The sequence below is a fragment of the Apostichopus japonicus genome, chromosome 13 (assembly GCF_037975245.1).
Source record: "Apostichopus japonicus isolate 1M-3 chromosome 13, ASM3797524v1, whole genome shotgun sequence".
NCBI classification, from domain to species: domain Eukaryota; kingdom Metazoa; phylum Echinodermata; class Holothuroidea; order Aspidochirotida; family Stichopodidae; genus Apostichopus; species Apostichopus japonicus.
The window spans coordinates 7,659,741-7,683,642 of NC_092573.1; the positions used below are offsets into that span (position 1 = coordinate 7,659,741).

Consider the following 23,902-nt stretch of genomic DNA (forward strand, 5'->3'; position numbering starts at 1 on the left):
GTTCTCCACAGATTGGTAGCAATGATAGGTGACAGGAATGACTGGCCTTTTAACCGAAACACATTTTCTGTAAATGTTAAAACAGTGCATTGGTTCAACTCATGGTTAAACATTAATTGGAGGCAACAGCAATAGGAATACTTTTACAGAAAGAGAGATAACTTATTTTGAAGAGACAGATTCTTCCACAGAACTGCACTCTCATTACTTGATAGAGTAAGATATTCATGGACAATGATTTGGGACATGTTACATCATGAAAACAACAGATCGAGGGTAAACAACAGTTTATTCTATTTCTCAATAGGTTGAAGGAACAAGAGCTCATCAAGAAAGAAAAACAACCATTGCCTCATGTCCCTGCTCAGCAAGGAGGAGTAGCAGAAATCGGTCTCAAAACACATTTTGAGGACCAACACTCTAGTGGTCCCCTGGAATCCGCAGATGATCATGTTGCCAGACTCATAGAGGAGAGAGATACCTTACTTCGAACTGGTGTTTATAGTCATCAAGACAGGATCATTGTTGAATTAGATAGAAAACTGAACGATGCTTTAACTCAATCTGGAACCTGAGGATGTAAGCAATGATGTGTTATTAAGGCATTGATGAATGACCTGAACAACCATGCAATGTTGTGGGATCATTGAGGCAGCTATGAATGACCTGAACAACCATGCAACATCGTGGGGTCATTAAGGCATTGATGAATGACCTGAACCAGTATGCAAAGTTGTGGGATCTTTATGACAGCTATAAATGACTTCATCAACTATGCAACGTCGTGGGATCATAAAGGCATTGATGAATGACCTGAACCAGTATGCAATGTTGTGGGATCATTAAGGCTTTGATGAATGACCTGAACAACCATGCAATGTTTTGGGATCATTAAGGCATCGATGAATGACCTGGACAGGTATGCAAAGTTGTGGGATCATTAAGACAGCTGGATGACTTCAACAAGTTTACAATGTTGTGGGATCATTAAGGCATCGATGAATGAACTGAACCAGTATGCAATGTTGTGGGATCATTAAGACAGCTTTGAATGACTTCATCAACTATGCAATGTCGTGGGATCATTAAGGCATCGATGGATGACCTGGACAAGTATGCAATGTTGTGGGATAATTAAGACAGCTATGAATGACTTCAACAAGTATACAATGTTGTGGGATCATTAAGGCATCGATGAATGACCTGAACAAGTATGCAATGTTGCTATGAATGACTTCAGCAAGTATGCAATGTTGTGGGATCATTAAGGCATCGATGAATGACCTGGACTAGTATGCAATGTTGTGGGATCATTAAGGCATTGGTGAATGATCTGAATATTGTGGGATCATTAAAGCATCGATGAATGACCTGAACGAATATGCAATGTTGTGGGATCAATAAGGTATCAATGAATGACCTGAACAAGTAAACAGTGAATGTGGGATCATTAAGGCAGCTATTAATTGATCTGAACAAGTATGCAATGATGTGGCATCATTAAGGCAGCTATGAATGACCTGTATTGATGTTTTAATAAATGAATTGATAAAGCAATACCCATGCCATGACAACATATCTTTCTGTGTCTGTCTGCCCCTCTCAGTTGTAAGCACACAAAACAATACACTACTTAAACAGTTGAAGCAGTAACTGTAGAATGTGAGTCATTAATGTATAGTTATATGTGTTATAAATTATACAATTGATGTGCTATGGAATTAAATTTTTGGTATCATGAACTGATGCAAAAGGGCAAAGAGAGTAAGAGACAAGACACAACCGTAAATAATACTGGTGGTAATCCAACTACCCCTCCTAGATGAAAAGGACAGGAGAGAGTTCCCAGTCCTTAAACTTGATAGAATGCAACCTTCAATGGCTTCAGATGATGTTAGTTAATAACACCGACAGTACTTTTACAAATACTTGACACACAAGATGATATAGGTGACATTAAATGTCCTCCGTTCCCATCTGTTTAGCCTCAAATCTACTCTGAAAAACACTTGTTTTGAGAAAGCAACAACTTCTTATGGACTTTTGTTTTATTGATATTTTATTTATTGTGTCACATGCTTCACACTTACGTTGTTTTTGACAGATACCGGCACAATACATGCTCATTATTATAATTAATATAATTATTGTTACTATTATCACTATTTTTAGTATTATTAGAAGTACAGTAAATATAATAAGTAAAACAAGTCAATAAAATAAACATGCTACACATGTCTATGAATATAGAATTACTACTATGAGATGTTATAACTATAAACAACAATAGATTTTTGAAGTTTAGCAAAGAGTGTGAAGGAATCTCAGTATCTCCCCCAACATGGAGTTCCTTGCTCTTGCAGGGAAGCCTATTAGTGCCAATTATGAAAATATTTATTTTTACTTTGCTTTACATAGAAAAGCAGGGGCAGATGCATAATCGTGCCCACCTTTCCCTTTCAAGCAAGAGGAATTGCTTCATCCCTCTTGTTCCACTGTTTCTATATGAATGGTAAATAATTTGAATGTTGAAATTTGAAGGACAAATACAGAAGTGGTGCAGAAAAGAAGGAATTGTTTACAAACGAAGTAATGCAACACACTTGAAGAACTAATGTGTAACATTGAATTAATATATGCATGCCTGTAAATCATAAACCCCAAGTGCTTTCGTTCTCGTTCTGGTAAAATTAGGGAAAGTCTGAATCATACAAGAGAAATACCAAAACAATATTGACCTTTTTGGCTTATTTCTGTATATTTGCGTACTCAATACTGAAAACATTGCACGGCTTCATATACATTTTGCAAGCTGTGCAAGGAAAAATTGGACAGCTGGCTGCCAAAACCCCTGCCTACCAATCTGCTTATTGTGCGAACCACAGCATTGGAACTGCAGTACTTGGGGTTGACAATGATATTCTTTATGCCATGGATCATGAAAAACTTGTTGTACTTGCTGTTTTGGACCTTTCCGCTGCATTTAACACAGTAGACCATCTTATTGTATTAAACAGACTACACTATTAGCTTCGGTATCATATATTTAGGAGTTATTGCCCCCCAAAACGATGTCCCTTTTGTGCCTCCGTAGCATATGTACTTTTGTCTGGAAATCGTGTACATAGTGCGTACTTTCAACGAATTGAGTTGGTAAGAGATGACACACGCTCCATTTTGTCCATGAACAGGCTTGCGTCGCGTTTTCGGTGCATTGGAAAGGGAGCCCTCACCTGTGGGTAACGTGTTGAGTGAAATCTATAGGCGAATAGGGTTAGGAACTTCGATGCAGGATACAGTGCCTGGAAAAGGAATTATTATTACAGATGAAGAGGGAAAAGGGACACCGGGGAGAGTAGAAATATTTTGAATGTAACTTAATTACAGTTATAGATGTCAAGGGCGTAGGAACCAGGGGGGGGGGCTGGGGGGGGGGGCGCCAGCCCCCCAGTGAAAAATGTGGAGGGGCGGAAGTATCATTCCGCCCCCCCACTTCGCAAGTCAGAAAACCCCTTTTTCATTTCCAAATGAGAAAAAAATCTCATTTGGAGCACCAAATTGCATCTAAGGCCTGGTGAAAATACAAAATTAAGTTTACAAAATGGAGTGGGTGTTGAAGTGTGCTATATTGCACCAAATTGCATCTGAGGCCACCTGGAAATGCAAAAAATTCCAAAGGGGAGGGGGACACCCCCTCCCCTTAGACCCCTCCCCCAGGCCGGCCATCAGTCTTCAGCCCCCCCCCCCCCCACGCAAAAGTACCTTCCTACGCCACTGATAGATGTAGTAAGTGGAATAACTGTAGGAAAAGATTTAAGGGAGAAAAGAAGCGTCAAGCGGTATGGGGAACTGTTTTTTTGTTTGTAGGCAAGTCCAGTTGCAAACTAGAATGAATATTATTAATACATAATGAATTTTCATTTATATATACGTCATAAAACATATGTTTTAAAAAAAATATGTTACTTTCTTTCACTGAAAATCATAAATTATATTTACTACAGTTGCTTCACTACCTAACTTAAATCTTTCCACGTATCCTAAGTACAGTAGCCGTATGTGCAATCTCTCTTTCCTCTTCTGAGGAACGTTAGTTTCCGGAAACTAACGCTTTTAGCGGGGGAGACAGCCAACGTTTTTCAGGGCCCCTGTAAAACCTCAGTGAAGAAACTAACGCCGCGGTCCGGAAACTAACGGGAACCAAGGAGGGTCTTGGCCATGGGCTGGTTGAAGTGGATTTCAGCTATGGAGGAGTGGATCTGAGAGTCCTCCCCAGCATAAAATAAAAGTTTTGAATTGAAATGATGATTTCTGAGGCCATATCTCTATATATAGCTAGCACCAAACGTGCGCATGTGCTAATACGTAGTTTGTGTGAGCTTCATGAAGGGGAGGGGGGGGGGGGGTAACTAGATTCATAGAAGTGGTTAAAGAATGATGGGGCCAACATTTCCCCATCCATCCCCCATTTTTGCATGCCAAATTTCAGACTGGAAGAATTTCTCTTTCAAACTGTGTAATATTTCGAGCCATGATATGAGGAAAGTTTTGTCTTTTTTATGTGGAAACTGGGTTCAATGTACCACGCGCTATTAATGTGTGATTTGGTTAGATTGTGATTGTAGTTTATTCAGGGAGCTGTTAGAGTAGCAGCTCCCTGGTTTATTGAAGAAATTCGCATGTTATATATTTTCTCCATTGTAAACTCTAGACTGACTGACGACAAATTTACTGACCTGAATGGTGATAGCGTCAACTTGTGTTTCGAAATGTCTCTTCTTCCCCTTTACTAATCTTTGCATACATTGCGCAACAAGTTGTAATGAGCAACTGCAGATATTTTGACGGAGTTATCTGTAGCTTCCTTCTATGAAGCAAGTAGCTCTCCTGACATTCTTTTTGAGGTATCTTACCAAATTGTTGTTATGTCTTTTTTCCCCCTACATAAGTGAATTTACTTTTTTGTAAGACATTAAATCAAAGCACCAGGCCATATTTAAAATGTAGTGCACCTGGATTAGTTTCGCGAAATGGCTTTGCTGGCACTAGCATTATAGGCTATTAGTATTAGGGCCTAGCCTACTTGAGTCATGCAAACCAAATGTAAGACGTCGGATATTGATAAATTTAGCAACATAACCTCATGAAAAGTTAAAGAAAACGTTTTAGAAATATGGACAAGAGCAGGCTAAAGTTAGGAGACCTAAGTTTAGGTTATGAAAACTGAACTGCAATAGGATGAGCCTATGTTGGGGAAATTCCAGTGCCGCTATTTTTGTGAGCAGGCTATAGGCTACCACTGTATGTAAGCCAAAGGCTCACCAGAGAAGATGATCTATCAAAAGACATCATATCGTACATGTAAAGTCATATATGTCATACATGTAAAGTGATGTTAACTGAGATGTATGTAAATTGATATATTGTCGAGGTTACCTCTCATAGGCCTTAGGACGCACCTTCGGTAGTTTGATGATTTCGCCTATGTAGGCCTAGCAATATTGGAAAGTAAAATAAACTTGAAGTGTGCTGCCAAGTGGATAGTGATGGGAATGATAACAAAAAATGAATTCCCAGGTAGCTGTTTGTTAATTTTGGTCCACCCATTGGGTACATTATGTATTCAACATGAAACCCAAGTACAGTATTCTAGACCTGTTATACATAGGCTAGGCCTATAGCCTAATGATACTAATATGTACAGGTTATACAGACCTTAAGTTATATGGCAAAACTGTTCTGTGGGTGGAGCCAAGGAGATACCAAACGGCAATCTAGTATATGAAAAATAAAACCTTGTGGGTGGTAATAGTTACATACCCTTGAGAGTCCTCCTCCAACTCAACCTGTTGGTAGCATGACTCAGGTCAAGCATTAAAAATGTTTATCCCACTGACAACTCCACAAAGAGATCTTCAGTGCAAGGTATTGGATATTTATCAGTCTGTTGTTCCATTGATAATTACTTTACAATCCCCACAGATCCTTATACTTCCACCTGCCTTGGCCCTGGCAGGGGCAGCTTGGCCTGCTATAGGGGCAGCCCAAGTGCAGCCACCTTATCAACTTCCATCTTAAGCTTATAAACAGTTTTTGTTTTTAATTTGTACTTGATTTTAATCAGTAGTCGTGATATCCCAAGGACTACTCTGGTCATTAAAGTCATATCCCCAAATTAGTTGGAATTTGTATTTGACTTACAAAGTAGTCATGATATCCCACGGGCTATTCTGGTCATTAAGGTTATATCCCCAAATTAGTTGGAATTTGTATTTGACTTACAAGGTAGTCATGATATCCCACAGGCTATTCTGGTCATTAAAGTCATATCCCAAATTTAGTCGGATTTTGTAGTTGACTTGCAAACAATATGTTTCATACCCACCCCTTTAGACTACAGGAATAGTTAGTAAAAGATGATCACGCATGTGATGTTTTGCTTTAATTTTTTGTATTGACTTGTATTACAGTAACTGAATTCTCGAAGACGGCTAAAACATGTCTTTGGAACAGTGGTGTGCACAAGAACTTGGAGCTCTTATGGGTGATGAAGCACCGGATGATTTTATTAAGTGGGTAAAAAGTGTTTCAAGTGGGTAACAAGTGTTTCAAGTGGGAAACAAGTGTTTATCAAGTGGGTAACAAGTTGTAACTTGGGATATGTACCATGATCACACAACTTTGTCCGTTTGATTTGGAGCTTGAATCTTCTCCACATGGTTGTTCTTGTTTTTGCAGAACTGTTATCATACATCTGATCATTAAACTGGTTATAAAGCATGCATGTGTTCATTAACTACTTTGAAAATGTATAACATTTAAAGTTTTCTTTTTCTTTCACATACCATGTCAATTTTGCATGACAAAATTCCTTGGAAACTGCTATACATATCATTATCATTGTTTTCTGGTTCAGGTACCTGATCGCCATCGAAGATGAAGAAGAAGTAGAAGACTATGTGCAGGATCTTGTTGGTGCTAATAGTCCTAGAGTGGCTGCATTTATAAAAGAATTACTAAGCAAAAAGAAACTTCATCCAGGAACCGAAGGGACAGAGGTATGTCAGCAGTGGAGAAAACAAAGAACAATAGCTCCATTGTCAATATATGTTTAATTAACCTATTCACTGATTGACAGTTAACCAAATTCACAGTAGATTAAACTTTTGGAAATATTCAGTATTCAATGAGTAGGCTTTTGAAGGCGTATCTCAATTATGTCACTATTTCTAATTGTTTGAAGAGTTGCCACATAATTATACATGATTTCTATAAGTTTTGTGGAGGCTTATAATGACATCCACTGTGATAAATTCCCATTGCTAACCCATGTTTCGCTCTTAGCTTACTCATATTGAACCAACATAAAACCATCATTTGTTTAAAGGGCAGCAACAGAAGTGAACTAGATGCACAGGTTTGATGGCATAATAGCACACTAACATATGTGTTTATTTTTTTTATCAAGAGTAAGTACAATTTTCTAGTTCAAGTTAGTATGCACCTCAGTGTGAATACACTACCGTCATTGGTTTATAGTGTTTTCTTCCCATCCCCTTATGCAAAGTTGGAACCCTGTCTAAAGTCAAGACAAAGTGTAAAATCAAGTCAAGCCAAACCTTTGGTTGTCATCGTACAAATATGACATCACACCTGTTTGCATCAAGTTAACTTGTGGTATAAGCTGTGGCAATTTCCATAAAAAATATATTGAGTACGCCATGTTGTGATTGAATGTAAATTTCACCAGCATGCTGATAATATGTTCCTCTTTCATCAGTCAAAAATAATTTTCCTTTGAACTCTCCATTTATGCGTTACTTGCAAGGTGCATGCTGATGGAATTTCCATTCTTTCAAAATTTGTCTTGTTAAGTTTCATATCAAAATTTTGATTTACTTCATCAAACTTTATTCAGTAAACTGCTCCAACTGTGTCATACTGCTCAGTATCTTTTGTGTATTCTTCATGTTGCATGACAGTTCAACTGTTGCCTAACATTCTAATCTTGTTGTTACTTTATATGGTAAAGTAAGAATCAAATTTAACAGTATGTGTATCTGGAGTAATCAATACACAATAAAAATCTTTAACCAGGTTCTTCAAAAGCAAGATGAAACCAGAGACCCTTTTGATGATGTTTTACAATCTGTCAGACCGAAACAAAAGAAGCAGGCTATGAAAGCTAACTCCAAGAAAGTGGATTTAGCTCGTCTTCACCAATTCTCACAGATGCCAGGGGAACCTCGGATGCCTGCAGAGGTATGGCACTAAGTCTCTTTTCAGAATTAAAGATTCATGTGCACATGATATATTAATCATTGGGTATTGCTTGTAAAAGACTACAACGATTTTGGCTCTGAACTGGTCATTTGATAGTCAATAATTCTTATTCCTGAGTGAAATCCATTTGTAGCATTTAATATTTATAATACAAAATTGCCAAGAGACGACCTAGGCCTGTTTGGTTGTTCACCATACTCATTAACCTGACCTGTATTCTGTGCGTGTTTTTGTCCCTTCTGTTACTGTTACTTGTCATTTAGCCTTTGAAGAAGATCCTGCTAGGAATCGAAACGTCAGGCCAACTTACTTTTAAACATTCTTAAATATTTGGCAGCTTCCAATGCAAAATGGCGGTACTGCAGCGCCTTCCAAGGTGAGTCCAAAGAGAACGAAGACCAAGTTTGTGTCTATCTACTCTGCTGAAGGCGAGGCTCGATCAACATATCAACTTGGTGGACGACATACCTGTGAGTGTCAGGCAAAGAAACATAAGCTGATCTCCAACTGCCTTAGCTGTGGACGTGTGGTGTGTGCTCAGGAAGGGTCTGGTCCATGTTTATTTTGTGGTACCTTGGTAAGTGTCATCAATTTTCAGTCTATGAGTGTACTTAAAAGAAGAGTCCAGTTCAAAATTGATTTTTTGACAGGTTAAAGGGGAACATAATCTAAGCAGTCTGGTGAAATGGCATTCGATTCCTATGTACTGTCTTTGAGATTATGCTCCTCTTTAACATATCAAAAAGACATTTTGACCTGGAATATTCTTTTAATGTTGCTTCCAAACATTCATCAAACTTTGACTTATTCACATCATTTATTGGCTCACACATACTTGTAATTGTCAACAAAAAATTTCAATAAATAACTTTCATGTTTAGCAAAACCAGAGACGATGTATTGATTTGCTTGGAAAAAGAAAATATTGAATGTTGTGAAAGTGTTGGATCCACGAACGTTCACTGATAAGGCGAACTGTATCAGGGCGGTTAACTAGAAATTCAATACCTTGATGGATCATATCAGAAATGGTATTTTTAGGAAACTTGAAACGTCGCCCAACTGGATTTTTTTGGGGGGCTGTTGATCTACGTGAGGGCGTTGTGGTCTAGTGGTTAAGGCAGTGGACTTGTGATCTAAGGATTACAGGTTCGAGCCCTGGCCAGATCATTGCGTTGTGTCCTTGGGCAAGGCGCTTTATCTCCATTGCCTCTCTTCACCCAGGTGTATAAATGGGGACCTGCGAGGTAACTTGTAAATATAGTTGCGTGCGCCGGTTTGTGGCTGCACCCTATGGGAAGTCCCCCGGGGGACACGTGGTTGTGGTGCACTGTCGTGCCCCAGGAGAGATTGTTTGAATTGTGCACACTTTGGTGTGTGGGTGTGACAAGTTACCAATGACCATGGGTTAAGTTGTAAAGTCGTGTGAGGAGGCATCAGCCTCATACAAGACTGTAAATCTTCAACTTCAACTTCAACTATTGACTAACACACTATGATACACTGTCATTTACTATTGACTAACACACTATGGTACACTGTCATTTACTATTGACTAACACACTATGGTACACTGTCATTTACTATTGACTAACACACGTACTAGGGTACACTTTCATTTACTATTGACTAACACACTATGATACACTGTCATTTACTATTGACTAACACACTATGGTACACTGTCATTTACTATTGACTAACACACTATGGTACACTGTCATTTACTATTGACTAACACACGTACTAGGGTACACTGTCCTTTACTATTGACTAACACACGTACTAGGGTACACTGTCATTTACTATTGACTAACACACATACAAGGGTACACTGTCATCAACTCTTGACAAACACACTTTCATTTACTATTGACTAACACACATACTATGGTACACTGTCATTTACTATTGATGAAAATTGGAAATTGGTTGATAACAAGAGCTCAAAACATTAAAAATTGTAAAAAACAAATGAGACGTATAATAATGCACAGAGATATGAAAACGTTCCTATAAAATATTAAGATGAACAAAATATAAAATGTACCTACAAAATATAAAAGAGTACAAATATATATAAATGCCCTCAAATCCAGTATAAAGTCTACAAAGTTTAAAATTGTTTTAATGGTTTTGGTGCGTATTGAATATCTTCACAGCAGAAGGATAAAAAACTGTCAGTAAATCATGTAGAACCCTTAAAAGTATGCATTCATTTGCCTAAAGGCAGGAACTTGAAATAATGAGTTGCTGGGTGGTAATCATCATTTAATATATTTTCAACACGTTTTAACGTTCGCTCCTGGTAGAGTGAGTGAAGGGACGGTAGGCATGTGCCAATGAGGCGCTCCTCATTTTTTACGACAGATTCTAGTTTACTAACATCATGCTTACTTGCGCTACCAAGCCAGACTAAAATGTTTACCATAGTGTGTTAGTCAATAGTAAATGACAGTGTACCCCAGTATGTGTGTTAGTCAATAGTAAATGACAGTGTATCCTATTGTGTTAGCCAATGACAATCATTTAACAACAGCATTCTTCTGCTCTTTTTCATATTCTCAGGTTTGCACAAATGCAGAATCTGAGGTATTAGCCAGTAATACCAAGGCCAGTCATAAGCTGAGAAAGAAACTGACAGAAAGTAAAGATGTACATCCTGAAAAGATTGGTTACCAACAGAAAGAAAATGTCAACTCTGTATCAGATGAGAAGCTGCAAAAAGCTATTGAACATAAAAATCGATTGATTGAAAATGACAGAAACAGGTTTGTCAATTTCTATGTTTCCCGTAAACACAATTGCTGTTTTATTGCTCCAAAGTAGTGCTGTTATCAACTCAGTGCTCATCAAATTTTGGAATTGAATGGAGGCCTTCAAATTTCGTATAGAGTCAAGGCTTCTCTCTCGAGTAATTTTGGAGGCAATGACTCAAATTGCTCAGTAAACAAACCAACTACAGCTGAACAAGTGGCTGTAGCTGCACAAATGACTACAGCTGAACAATACTAGGGTTTCAACTAGAGTAATTTATTTATTTATTACCAGTTTGAGTCGTTTGGTCATTGACGACCAGTCAGACTACTTCGCCACGGATTCCAACCAATGGTTAAGCAGCACGGACCGGAAAATACTCCAGGAGAAGAAAGATCATCTGATGGAGCACAAGTATGGTTCAAGGCACAACAAGAAAGTAACACTAGACTTTGCTGGTCGAAAGGTCATCGAAGAAGCTGATGTGACAAACATGTATGATATAAATGATGATACTGTGCAGAAAGTGCATTTTGGTAGAGACAGGAATGATACTACAGTTGGAGATCAACCCAAAGGAGAACTTGTCAACCCAAATATACAACAACCAGCTCCTCAGGTAAATTTTCTTGTCTGCAAATCCCCTGAAGCTAGAAATGTGATCGGGGAAGGTGTTTGGAAGAGGGGGAATTCCAAGCTAAGAAGTCATAGCTCAGGATCAAATAACAGAAGTGTAGGCAAGCGGTGGATGAAACTTGAATCCTTGCCCCCTGCTTGGTTTTCACTCAGCCAGTCAGACTTCCTCTCATATCTGCGGATCTATCCAACATGCTAGCCATGACATTATGTTGTTTTTAACCATAGTTTCTTATCTCACAATACAACAGTTCAATTTGCAAGTGAAGGATGCTAACAAATTTAAGGTCAAGTTGTCAGAAATATCCTCAGCTTCCTCAGACCGATGTAGGGCAACCGTAAGAATTCAAGACAGGGAACTGTTAGTAATGTCAGACGATGGTTGGTGCTTGAGCATGCACCAACCATGGGCATCACTTCTGATTGAAGGCATAAAAAGGTAAGATTATATATATATATATATATATATATATATATATATATATATATTTACCAGCAGTCAGAGAAATTCTGGAAACTTCTTTATTCATTGCACCCACAAACTTTCCTGTTCTTGGTTACGGTACTTTTAGGATGTAGGGGTATGGCCGGATTGTAGTTCAGCCTAACATAAAGTTTTGAAACAAACCATAACACTGGGGCACTTTATCACATTCGTTATGAAATGTCAAGATATTGACTGAATGAAGATATAAGCCAATGTTTCTTTTGTTGTTCTATGTGGCATACATGTTTAATAAAGTCCTATTTTGGTTTGTCAGTTCCAAGCCCGATCTCGCTACGGTGAGAAGGCCTAAAAACAAATTTTTTACCCTCTTGTCATACCGTAGTTTCACAGTAAGTTTGATAATAACATTAGCAGCTTAATTTACATGGTACGTTTACCTGTTAAATGGATTTAACATTTAGAGTTATATTCAGTTCTTACAACTTTCCTCAGACATGAAGGTCGCACATGGTACTCCGCCCATAGAGGGCGCTTGTGGATTGCTGCTGGAGCAAAGAAACCAACGGAACAAGAAATCAGTGTCGTAGAGGACTCTTACAGGCACATTGTTGGAAATGGTAAAAGAGCTGAAATAATCAACTATAACAAACTAACTCTCTTATCAAATTTATGAACAGAATTATTTTCACAAGTTGGTCTTCTGTCAAGTCAAACTATGCAAATGCTTAAATGTTATGAAAATATTCTACTATGATGAAATGTAAAGAAGGCTGAAAATGTGTATCCTACCTAGAAATCACATCTTATTTAAAAAATAATTTGTAAATCCTTTTTGATGCTCACATAAGATAGAATGGAAGTATTGTGATCCTTTTGTATGTGTTTGTGCATCTATGTATGTGCAGTAATATCAGGTTTATTCAAATCCCTTTAATCCTTTTCTTGATTACTTGTACTTAATACCCAACCACATAATACAGTGACATCATCATCACTATAGTGTAGTACTGGAAATCCAACCACATAACAAAGTGGAATCATCACTACAGTGTAGTTCTCGATATCCAACCACATAATATAGTGGAATCATTATCACTATAGTGTAGTTCTCGATATCCAACCAAACAATACAGTGACATCATTATCACTATAGTGTAGTACTGGAAATCCAACCACACTATACAGTGGAATCATTATCACTATAGTGTAGTACTGGAAATCCAACCACATAACAAAGTGGAATCATCACTATAGTGTAGTTCTCGATATCCAACCACACTATACAGTGAAATCATCATCACTATAGTGTAGTTCTCGATTTCCAACCACATTATACAGTGGAATCATCATCACTATAGTGTAGTAATGGAAACCCAACCACATAACAAAGTGGAATCATCACTATAGTGCAGTTCTCGATATCCAACCACACAATACAGTGGAATCATCATCACTGTAGTGTAGTTCTTGATATCCAACCACATAATACAGTGGAATCATCATCACCATAGTGTAGTACTCGATATCGAACCACATAATACAGTGGAATCATCATCACCATAGTGTAGTACTCGATATCGAACCTTATAATACAGTGGAATCATCATCACTGTAGTGTAGTTCTTGATATCCAACCACATAATACAGTGGAATCATCATCACCATAGTGTAGTACTCGATATCGAACCTTATAATACAGTGGAATCATCATCACTGTAGTGTAGTACTCGATATCCAACCACATAATACAGTGAAATCATCATCACCATAGTGTAGTACTCGATATCGAACCTTATAATACAGTGGAATCATCATCACTATAGTGTAGTTCTCGATATCCAACCACATAATATAGTGGAATCATCATCACCATAGTGTAGTACTCGATATCCAACCAGACTATACAGTGGAACCATCATCAATATAGTGTTGTTCTCGATATCCAACCACACAATGCAGTGGAATCATCATCACTATAGTGTAGTACTCGATATCCAACCACATAATACAGTAGAATCATTGTGTATAGTGTACTACTTCAAATCTCCTTTACAAATACAGCTGTATTGTCAAGCTCTTTTGGATTCCTCCAAGGAATCAATGTGTGCATGGGTATGTATGTGAAGCTCAAGTTTGTAAACCTGAAAACTCATAAACTACATCTTGGTTGAAGTTCATAGTTGGGTTTGTTGGTTTCCAAGCCTCAGTGTTTTCCAGAATTTTATTGAAATTGATCATTTGAGGTCAATATCTGGTCAAAGTGTGCAAATATTGTCAATAAGATAACTGCAAAAGTAAAGCTTGGATGAACTTCATATAACATAAGTAGATCCACCTTAGTGATTAAAAGAACACTATCGAAATTGGTGGAGGCCAAAGGTCATTTTAGTTCAGGAGGAACATTGTAGGCACAATCACTGCAAAACAAATCTTGGGTCTAAATACATAACTGGTAGTATATAGATCCACTGCAGTATGTACCAAAATTTCATGAACCCTATTGTTTTCTGTGTAAGGCAGATATCACTTAGCGGTCAGTAGAGATCAAACGTTAGAACACTGGTGAACTTACACACTCCTAATGTATAAATGTTGACTTATCTTGATAGTTGATATGTAGGGTCTGCATTCGTACAAGACTCTTGCCGATCCCCAGTGGCCATGCCAGGGGATTCAGAGGCAGAAATGCCGGGCCTTGGTGGCTTGAGGCCCAAGTCTAAAAACAAAATGGTGTGCATTGCACATTGCGTTCCAAAATGACAGGTTCAATATCATCAGAAGAATGGATTAATTGAACCCTATCTTCACTCAAAAGAAAAACTTTGCCCCAAACTCCCGCATATGGTGTGTCTGCTGCACTTTCTTTAGTCCCACCCTTCCACATCTAATCCTTGACCCCAAAGTTCGCAATTTAGGTGTTGCATGGATCACCTGAAATCACTAATGGTCAGCACTTAAATATATTGTGTTAAGTGCTACTGTTCAATGTTTTCATGTAAAATATGGCAAGGAAGCACTAAGCCAATTGGCATTCTGGATGTACAGTGTGTGATTCCTTGAAGAAGGCCAAAGGAATACATGCATTGTTAATAAAAAGTGTGTGGGTGATGCCTTAGCTGTGTAAACATTCCAACTGAAAACAGCCATGGTGATTAAACTTGACACTTTGTATGTGGATCCAACTTCGGGAATACAAAAACTTTATTGTTTTCTGTGGAGAACAAATGTTGTTTGATGTCACTACAGGTCAAAATCTGTCAAAGTCTGTAAAGCTTGAACCTATGATATGACACCAATAGTAAAGCTTGGAAGAATTAATTAATTTGCCATACCCAAATGTGTAATCAAAACAGGTAGTCTTGTGGAGGTCAACTGTCATTTGAGGTCACGAGAGGTCAATGTCTGAAAAGAATCTAAACACAATTGACTCCTATGTTAAAAGCTGGGATGAACTCCAAAATATTTGTAGTGTGTACATTCACCTAAGTGAGTACATGAAATATGTAATCATTTTTGGCTGTAGATGGTCATACAAAAAGGAAATATCACCAGAACATTTTAAAATGTTTATTGCCTTTGACAGATGTCAAAGGTCGCTTCTCGGGCAGGTCAGTATGCATCGTTATCCTTTGTTTCATTTTATTTGTTGTACATAAATATGTTTTTTATGTTAGCATGTATTTTCAAAGTTATCTCTGAAGTATTGGGTATCACTTTGACATTTTGGTTAACTCAAATATTCTCTCATTTTTTTCACAGAAAATGTCACGTTTCCATCTCAATATCCAACAGGCTGTTTACTTGGATGTGTGGACATGGTAGACTGCTTGGCACAAGAACAATACAGAGAAAAGGTTAGTAGATTCTCTTTGCAGTGCAGTCTATGTGGTGTCCCATCCTAGGCAAAAGCAATCTGTGTGGTCATGAATGTGTGTAAATGTGCTACCTTGGCTGGTAATACAATCTACCAATGTGTGGGTTTGGTAAAGTTCATATTGGAATCACCAGAAGTCAAACTCAAACATTATTTAAAGCATTATAGCTCAAGTGTACCCTTTGATAAATTTCAAGACATGGTATATAATCTACAGCAGCATAGCTCAAGTGTACCCTTTGATAAATTTCGATACATGGTATATCATTTCCTTAGATGAAGTTCTCGTATATGTGGTAAGTCGCAAGCATGTGTTGCATGAAAGAAATATACGAATAACGGTCCACCACAGTGTTGGAAGAACTGAATGTTATTGGTGGAGGTCACAGCTCACATGATATCAACAATGGTTGAGTCTTGATAATCTTGTATCTAATGTTGAGTTTGTGTAAATTACTATAATATCAGGGTTATTTAAGGCAATGATGGTCTGGTTAGTATATGTCTGCTTTCAGTTCTTCAGTATATGTATATCATTATCCTCAAGATAGTCATTAAATTTGTGGCCATGTAATTATGTTTTTGTTGAATTGTTAATGTTAATATGAATATTATGATGGAATCTTACACTTTGAAAACAGCACAACAATTATATCATTGAAATGTGTTATTAAATGCCACAGATAACCATTGTTATATCATTTCAGTGTAAACTTTGATGGAATGCATCAGAATCATAACTCTTTACAAAATGAAGCTGTTCAGATGTTGCAAGAATTAAAAAAATCTTTTGTTTTCAGTTTCCAGATGGTGATAGTAATTCTGAATATGTTTTCATTGTTGAAAATCCCAAAGAGCTGATATTAAGATTCCCAATCAAAGGAAGACATAAACTCTGTAAGTATACAACAGTAAATTTGTGTATGGTGGTGGGGCTAGGGGGGAGGGGGCTAGGGGGGCGGTTCGGGGGTGATAGTAATAGTATTTGTATGGAGGGATATTGGAACTATACTTTGATGAACGGTTACTTTTGTTATTGCTTTAGTAATACATTTATAAAGTTGTAACCAATAATCAAGATTTAGATGAATAAGTGAGCATCTCAGTGTGGATAGTGTTGTGTATTTTTGAGTTAGCCTTTACTGAGTACATAGCATTATAAGAAAGTATCACTGATATAGGTCCAATATCTGTATCGGTAAAGCTAGCATCGTTTACCAATAGTTCGCAACCAATCTTGCTTCTTCAAAGCAAACCTGTGTTTGTCAGAGGTAACTTAAGGCAAGAAAATATTTGGCCTAGAAACCAATCCCAATTCTATGGCATTTCAATGCGATCGAAATCACAATTCGCCGCTCTAATTACACAGCAAAGCATGTGGTACAAACATTTCTTGGTAAGAATACACTAACATTGAGGATACTTCATGTACTAGTAGACAGTACTTGCAAATTCAAGTAAAATGTAATGTTTTTTTTTTAACAATGCATATTCAGACCTTCAAACAAAACACAGCTCCTACAATAGCCTGCCCAATCCCCCTCCCCGTCCCACTTTACATGGTGGAACTGACAAATTTCATTCTTGGGAAGACATGCACAGTGCATTGCACTGCACAGTATAAACATTTTTCCCTGTCTGATAACAAATATTTCAAACACAAAGCAGTTGCCTATGTGGTTAGGCTTAGTTGTCACACCATAGCCATTCAAGGTTAGGATAGTATTTTTAGGTTAAGTGACACCATTGGCATTTTGATGAATTAAACATAATGGGATAGTCAAGATTCTTGGTTATAGATATATGCTAAGGTTGTTTCTACATGAAAAAGACCTTTTTTCTGCTTGAGCGGTCAGTTCTGCAGCATTTCTCCTACGAAGTTGGCCACCGTTCAGTCCCTTCTTTTGTAAAGATTTCCAGCTTTTACTTAGTGTCAGATAGTTAAGTGTGGTTGTTTAATTCAACTTCATAATGTTATTATTCAAAATTGATAAAATATCATCGTGGCGGGTAGGGTTTTTAAGCCTTTGTTTGGAGTCTTATCAAGAATTCAGTTAGGTGAGATACATGTTAAGAATACAATACTACTAGAAAACAGCATTGAATGAAGAAATGTTAGTGTCAGTTAAGATTTCTGGCAAGTATTTCAATACGTTCTGTATTCATTTTTCAGGGAAAATGGAATCTCAGATTCATAAAGCAGCAAAGAAAGGGTTGAGATCCCCTCAAAGCAACCGATGATCCCTCGATAAGCATCTGCCGGTTGCTTAGTGATAGAGAGCTGATTTGACCAGAGCAGACATCCAAGAATACCATTGATACAATTTGAATTGCTTGGCATTTTCCTTTAGAACAGTGACAGAGATGCTGATGATCCCTTGATAAGCATCTGCCAGTTGCTTAGTGATAGAGAGCTGATTTGACCAGAGCAGACATCCAAGAATACCATTGATACAGTTTGAATTGCTTGGCATTTTCCTTTAGAGCAGTGACTGAGCAGCTGATGATCCCTCGATAAGCATCTGCCGGTTGCTTAGTGATAGAGAGCTGATTTGACCAGAGCAGACATTCAAGAATACCATTGATACAGTTTGAATTGCTTGGCATTTTCCTTTAGTGCAGTGACTGAGCAGCTGATGATCCCTTGATCAGCATCTGCCGGTTGCTTAGTGATAGAGAGCTGATTTCACCAGAGCAGACATCCAAGAATACCATTGATACAGTTTGAATTGCTTGGCATTTTCCTTTAGAGCAGTGACATAGATGCTGATGATCCCTTGATAAGCATCTGCCGGTTGCTTAGTGATAGAGAGCTGATTTCATCAGAGCAGACATCCAAGAAAACCACTGATACAGTTTGAATTGCTTGGCATTTTCCTTTCGAGCAGTAACAGAGCAGCTGATGATTCCTCTATAAGCATCTGCCGGTTGCTTTGTGATAGAGAGCTGATTTGACCAGAGCAGACATCCAAGAATACCACTGATACAGTTTGCATTGCTTGGCATTTTCCTTTGGAGCAGTAACAGAGCAGCTGATGATCCCTTGATAAGCATCTGCCGGTTGCTAAGTGATAGAGAGCTGATTTGACCAGAGCAGACATCCAAGAATACCATTGATACAGTTTGAATTGCTTGGCATTTTCCTTTCGAGCAGTAACAGAGCAGCTGATGATTCCTCTATAAGCATCTGCCGGTTGCTTTGTGATAGAGAGCTGATTTGACCAGAGCAGACATCCAAGAATACCATTGATACAGTTTGAATTGCTTGGCATTTTCCTTTGGAGCAGTGACAGAGCAGCTGATGATCCCTTGATAAGCATCTGCCGGTTGCTTAGTGATAGAGAGCTGATTTGACCAGAGGAGACATCCAAGAATACCATTGACACAGTTTGAATTGCTTGGCATTTTCCTTTAGAGCAGTGACAGAGATGCTGATGATCCCTTGATAAGCATCTGCCGGTTGCTTAGTGATAAAGAGCTGATTTGACCAGAGCAGACATCCAAGAAAACCATTGATACAGTTTGAATTGCTTGGCATTTTCCTTTAGTGCAGTGACAGAGATGTTGATGCTGAATAATTCCAAAACAATTAACAGATTTGTTGTATGGGTTTTCTTGTATGTGAAATCCAATAGTAACTTCATAGAGGCACAAGTGATTACATGTTGTGACTAGATGTTATCGCTTTCATTTATACTACATTACGAGATCAACCTGGTTAGTCCTCATTTGGTTGATACCAGGTAAAAATGGGTATCGTGTGATCTATGAAGTAACCCAAGCTGCCTGCCTTATCTACTCCAGCGGGAGTCAACACAATTAATTCACATCGTAAGTGTGATTTCAGCTTGAGTAAGATAAGCGAGGGCTAACCAGATTGGACTCCTAATGTATATTTGCTTTGACATGGGTATTACTGTGTTTTCTAAAATGATATAACTTTAAACTGTGATCTGTAATGGCAGTGATGTCAAAAACAGAAAAAAAATACTACACACATTGACCATGAAAAGGTAGAAAAGGCAAATGGAGGTAAAACTGAGAGATTTAAGCACCTAGTGATACTATGACATCACAGAACGACAGCCGGACTTTGAACCAGGATATTTCCCAAATTTTTTTTTTTTTTTTTTTCATTTTCTGTTTCTGTGTGTTTATTATACAAGAAAATAATTTCAGCTCAAAGAGAGAATACTTAGATGATTTTAGTTGTTGTAACAGCTGCTTTAAAGAAGTAACAAAGTCCATTTAGATATAGATTGATAGAATCAACTCAACTCTGTTATCTGAAGACTTATGGTTTTGGGTTATATAGATGCCTTTTTTTACATTTTAGCTTTGGCTGATTCATGTATGTTTTACTTAATGAGAGATGATGGTGTGTGTAGACCATGACTGATTGCATCTTCTGATGTGCTCTAAGATGAACATTCTATAATTGCACAAAACATGGTGAAATAACTGCATTATTTTATAAAAACTAAACATCTTACATTCTCAAGGCTTTACATCTGATAAATATAAGCATTTGTCATGTACCCTTTCATAAACAAAACAGTTTTAAGGAAATTAGTTGTTAAGTCACTAAAAGAGCCTAGAGATGAAAAAATGGTAAGAATTTAAGAAAATACTTTGTACAGAGCAAGTAAACAGAAGCTGGTTGATCCAATTCCTATCTTGATAACTTGTTCTCTCACTGAGATTTCAAACTAGTTTTCTTCCCCACTATATTTGGATAAGAAACATTTAGCCATAATTTGTGATGTCGTACATGAGCAACACATCCAACTGGTCTGTTTGAAGCCGGGTGTAATCTGTTTAGCATGAAGGTGATTTTTTTTGGGCTTTCACTAGTCAACAAATGACCAAAACAAACAATATAATGTCAGGGCGAAAAGTGCCGACCAGTAATGCTACAGAAATGTCATCCTGCGACTTTACCTTTGATAGAGAGCTTTAGTAAGGATTTCAGTTTTGGTAAACCGTGACTTTTTGAACACATTGCCTTAACTATCTGTGTTATCTATCTTGTACGTAACTGGGACAATGGAACAGTTTAACTCAACTGTTTATTGACCAGATCTGTTTACAAGCTATACAATGGTGTGTGTGTGTGTGAGAATGCATGTGAATCCATTGGCATATAATCATGATAAGTACGCCATGGTTAATGTTCATGCTTGGATTGTGGATCTTGGTGACTGTTGGTGACAGATGATGGAACGATCTTATTCTTTCCTGATTGAATGGAGAAAATACCCTGACTTAACATTCTTCCTGCTGAACGACTGACGGTGGAGGTTGGGCATGTCTGACTTGACTGATGCACTCCTGCAACCCACCCTTCCCCCCACTTTCCCCCTCTCTGATTATCGGGGAATTCCCCTGCCAGACAAGATTATATGTTAACTCAAATGGTAGCATGTACTTCGTTCATAATAAAAACGGGTACTCCATCACACTTAGTTTTAAAGGTTTAAATTGGATTAAGGTTAGTGGCCAAATAGCATAGCTTCTACTGTAAAATGTTACGGTTTGGGAATCCAATTGAATTCAAGCAATTTTTTAACCTCCTGTTTTTACGGCTTTGGTTCAATTTTGACGTTTTATAGTTTGTTTTGATCATGTATCTATAGAGGCTAGTGAAACATGCAGACAACCAATGCAATTCCATATAAAAATAGCTAACCCAATTGTCATATACCCACTAAGTTTTAAGTACATAAAGGTACGGTTTAAGTGGTAGCTTACACGATACCTACTGTTCTCATGCAATGAGCTGGTTGAAGTCCATTATGTTTTCAATCCAGGTTTTAACCGGCCTGCCTCTCCTTGGTACCCCATCTGTCCCTCCTTGCAATATAGTGTTTGACAGGCTGTTCTTTTGTCTAATTACATGACCAAACCACTGAAGTTTCCTTCTTTTCACAACTGAAAGGAGGGGTTCCTGCTCCCCAATGGAACTCCATTATTTGCCATACTTGCTTGTTTGTGGTGTGCGAAGTGTAATGGATCTGGAGAAGGCTCCGGACACAGTTCATTTCAAAAGCACAATTTATATATTAGGTAATAACAATATATATATATATATATATATATATATATATATATATATATATATATATATATATATATATATATATATATATATGTATGTATATATATATATATATATATATATATATATATATATATATATATATATATATATATATATATATATATATATATATATATATATATATATATATATATATAAGAAGTCAATATTTTGGAAATGGTTATGACACATACAGCCATTGTGTCATTTTGGCATGCATATTTAGCAACAAAAAGTGCAGCAATGAAGCTCAGCTAAGCTTCTATTTGAGAATTTTGTTTTGATTGGCAATATTTCCGACAGTTTATCCATTAGTTTGTGCGCAAAATGTAAGACATACGAGGGATAACGGTTTCATTTCACTTTCCCCCATCTCCTTTTCCATTGCCTTATGTTTCATCTTAGCGGACATAATTAGTTACAGTGTCGGGAACTTGTAAACATTCGTTTTAAAAAATGCAAAGAGAAACGTAATTTTTTTTCTTTATTGAAATAATGATAAAAGTGTGGAATAAATTTGAAACGTCAAAAGACTATAATGACCGCTAAGTTGTGTTCTTGAATACTTAACATGCTTTGTATGATCTTTAAGCCAAAAGGCAAAACTGTATTGAGGTTTGATGGATGGCTTCGTCGTAACAGGATATGAGCCAATATTATCATTTGTAAGATATCATGAAAAAGTATTGTTTATATGAGTTCTGCAGATACTGTTGAATTTGAACTTCACAAAAAATTGATACATTTACGATCTCCCTCTCTTTCTCGTTTTAGAAACCTGTTTTCGGTCTACTCTTTGTGAATTTGTTTTGTTAGTTATAAATGTCGTCACATGAGCTATGATGTCACCTCCCTGTGCATTGTTTTGATAGCGCCACTCTCGGAAAGATGGCTACTACAACGGTGGAATAATAAACTGATAAAAGTCCAAATCAGAGACTGAGTCATGCATGGTTATTGTGGACTCGACAGTATACGGCTAGCATTAACCCTCAGTATTGCCGGGAAATCCGTTACCTTGCATCATCCTTGCCCTCTCCCTCACCTTTCTGATCACCACGTCCCCCTCCCTCCCCTTTTACCCTTCCCTCTAAACTAACTTGAGGTACATTCAGTTTGATTGATTTCGCGAGGAAAAAGTAAAACAGGAATATAACTACAAGCTTCACTGATCGCCATTGTTTCAACAGTCTACAACACATAGCAATTAATTTCGTGCCTACGTTAGTCTTCTTACAAGAGCTATATAATACGCCGATTATTGAAAACTGTACCCTTAAAACATTTCATATGATTCTAGATTCCAAGTCCATATAGTGTAGAAGGGACATGTCAATTGACATTTTGTCGACCAATACCAACTTACCAGAATTAAAAAACCCTGAAAATTAACATTTTGGTACGGTGTGATGCATTAACTCGTCCAAACATCTGAAAACTGACGTTTTGACTACTATATCATACCAACTTATTAAAAAGACAAAAATCTGAAATTTGACGATTTGTCGAGATGCATTAACTCGTCGTAATATCAACTTACAATTTGAAATTTGCGTTTTGTTGAGATGCATCAACTCGTCTAAGTGGATAATATATGAAGATTGACGTTTTGACGATATTTTACCAGATGTTTGTTATTTTTCAACGATTGGAAGAGTTCAATTTCCAGGTTTTTGCAATTTGACGAGTTAATGCAATTCGTCACAACGTCAAATTTCAGATTTTCGTCACTTTGATGAGTTGGTGCATCTCAACAAAACACACTTTTTTAGTTTTTCGTCGCTTTGACGAGTTAGTATATATG

The 23,902-nt window shown here is 37.4% G+C and overlaps 2 protein-coding genes and 1 long non-coding RNA gene across 5 annotated transcripts in view; 2 read left to right on the top strand and 1 right to left on the bottom strand.

The window, feature by feature from the left end:
• The window catches only part of LOC139978833 (centrosomal protein of 120 kDa-like), a 28,286-nt gene extending 25,879 nt beyond the window's left edge, over positions 1-2,407 (top strand). Inside the window, exons 17-18 of one of the 2 annotated variants that reach the window (XR_011797028.1) lie at positions 308-1,269; positions 1,319-2,407. Coding sequence is in view for 1 of the 2 variants with exons in the window: in XM_071989352.1 (XP_071845453.1) it covers positions 308-575 (268 nt within the window). In the remaining variant the exon portion in view is untranslated. Of the gene's footprint in view, positions 1-307 lie in introns of both variants that reach the window. The other variant, XM_071989352.1, reaches the window with a different exon arrangement.
• Positions 1,217-5,941, bottom strand: LOC139978838 (uncharacterized). The gene is made up of 2 exons (XR_011797029.1): positions 5,821-5,941; positions 1,217-3,302 (listed from the first exon to the last, which is right to left on the bottom strand). It is a non-coding gene; the product is annotated as an uncharacterized lncRNA (long non-coding RNA).
• On the top strand, positions 4,753-22,838 carry LOC139978835 (activating signal cointegrator 1-like). 2 transcript variants are annotated; one of them, XM_071989355.1, is made up of 12 exons: positions 4,753-4,904; positions 6,471-6,572; positions 6,917-7,058; positions 8,098-8,262; positions 8,621-8,860; positions 10,852-11,054; positions 11,335-11,659; positions 11,928-12,115; positions 12,617-12,741; positions 15,884-15,978; positions 16,799-16,895; positions 18,172-22,838. In XM_071989355.1, exons 2-12 carry the CDS (start codon positions 6,499-6,501, stop codon positions 18,237-18,239), a joined length of 1,722 nt encoding a protein of 573 aa, XP_071845456.1. In that variant the 5' UTR covers positions 4,753-4,904; positions 6,471-6,498; the 3' UTR covers positions 18,240-22,838. The 2 variants fall into 2 exon arrangements, with proteins under 2 accessions (XP_071845456.1, XP_071845457.1); XM_071989356.1 differs by lacking the exon at positions 4,753-4,904 and adding an exon at positions 6,047-6,074.
• The last annotated feature ends 1,064 nt before the right edge of the window (positions 22,839-23,902 follow it).

What these genes read in the sequence shown, in the direction of transcription:
- LOC139978835 (XM_071989355.1), top strand. Translation starts at nt 6,499, where the DNA reads ATGTCTTTGGAACAGTGGTGTGCACAAGAACTTGGAGCTCTTATGGGT. An exon ending in GCACCGGATGATTTTATTAA is followed by an intron (nt 6,573 to 6,916) that starts GTGGGTAAAAAG and finishes TTTCTGGTTCAG; the next exon opens with GTACCTGATCGCCATCGAAG. An exon ending in CAGGCACATTGTTGGAAATG is followed by an intron (nt 12,742 to 15,883) that starts GTAAAAGAGCTG and finishes TTTTTTTCACAG; the next exon opens with AAAATGTCACGTTTCCATCT.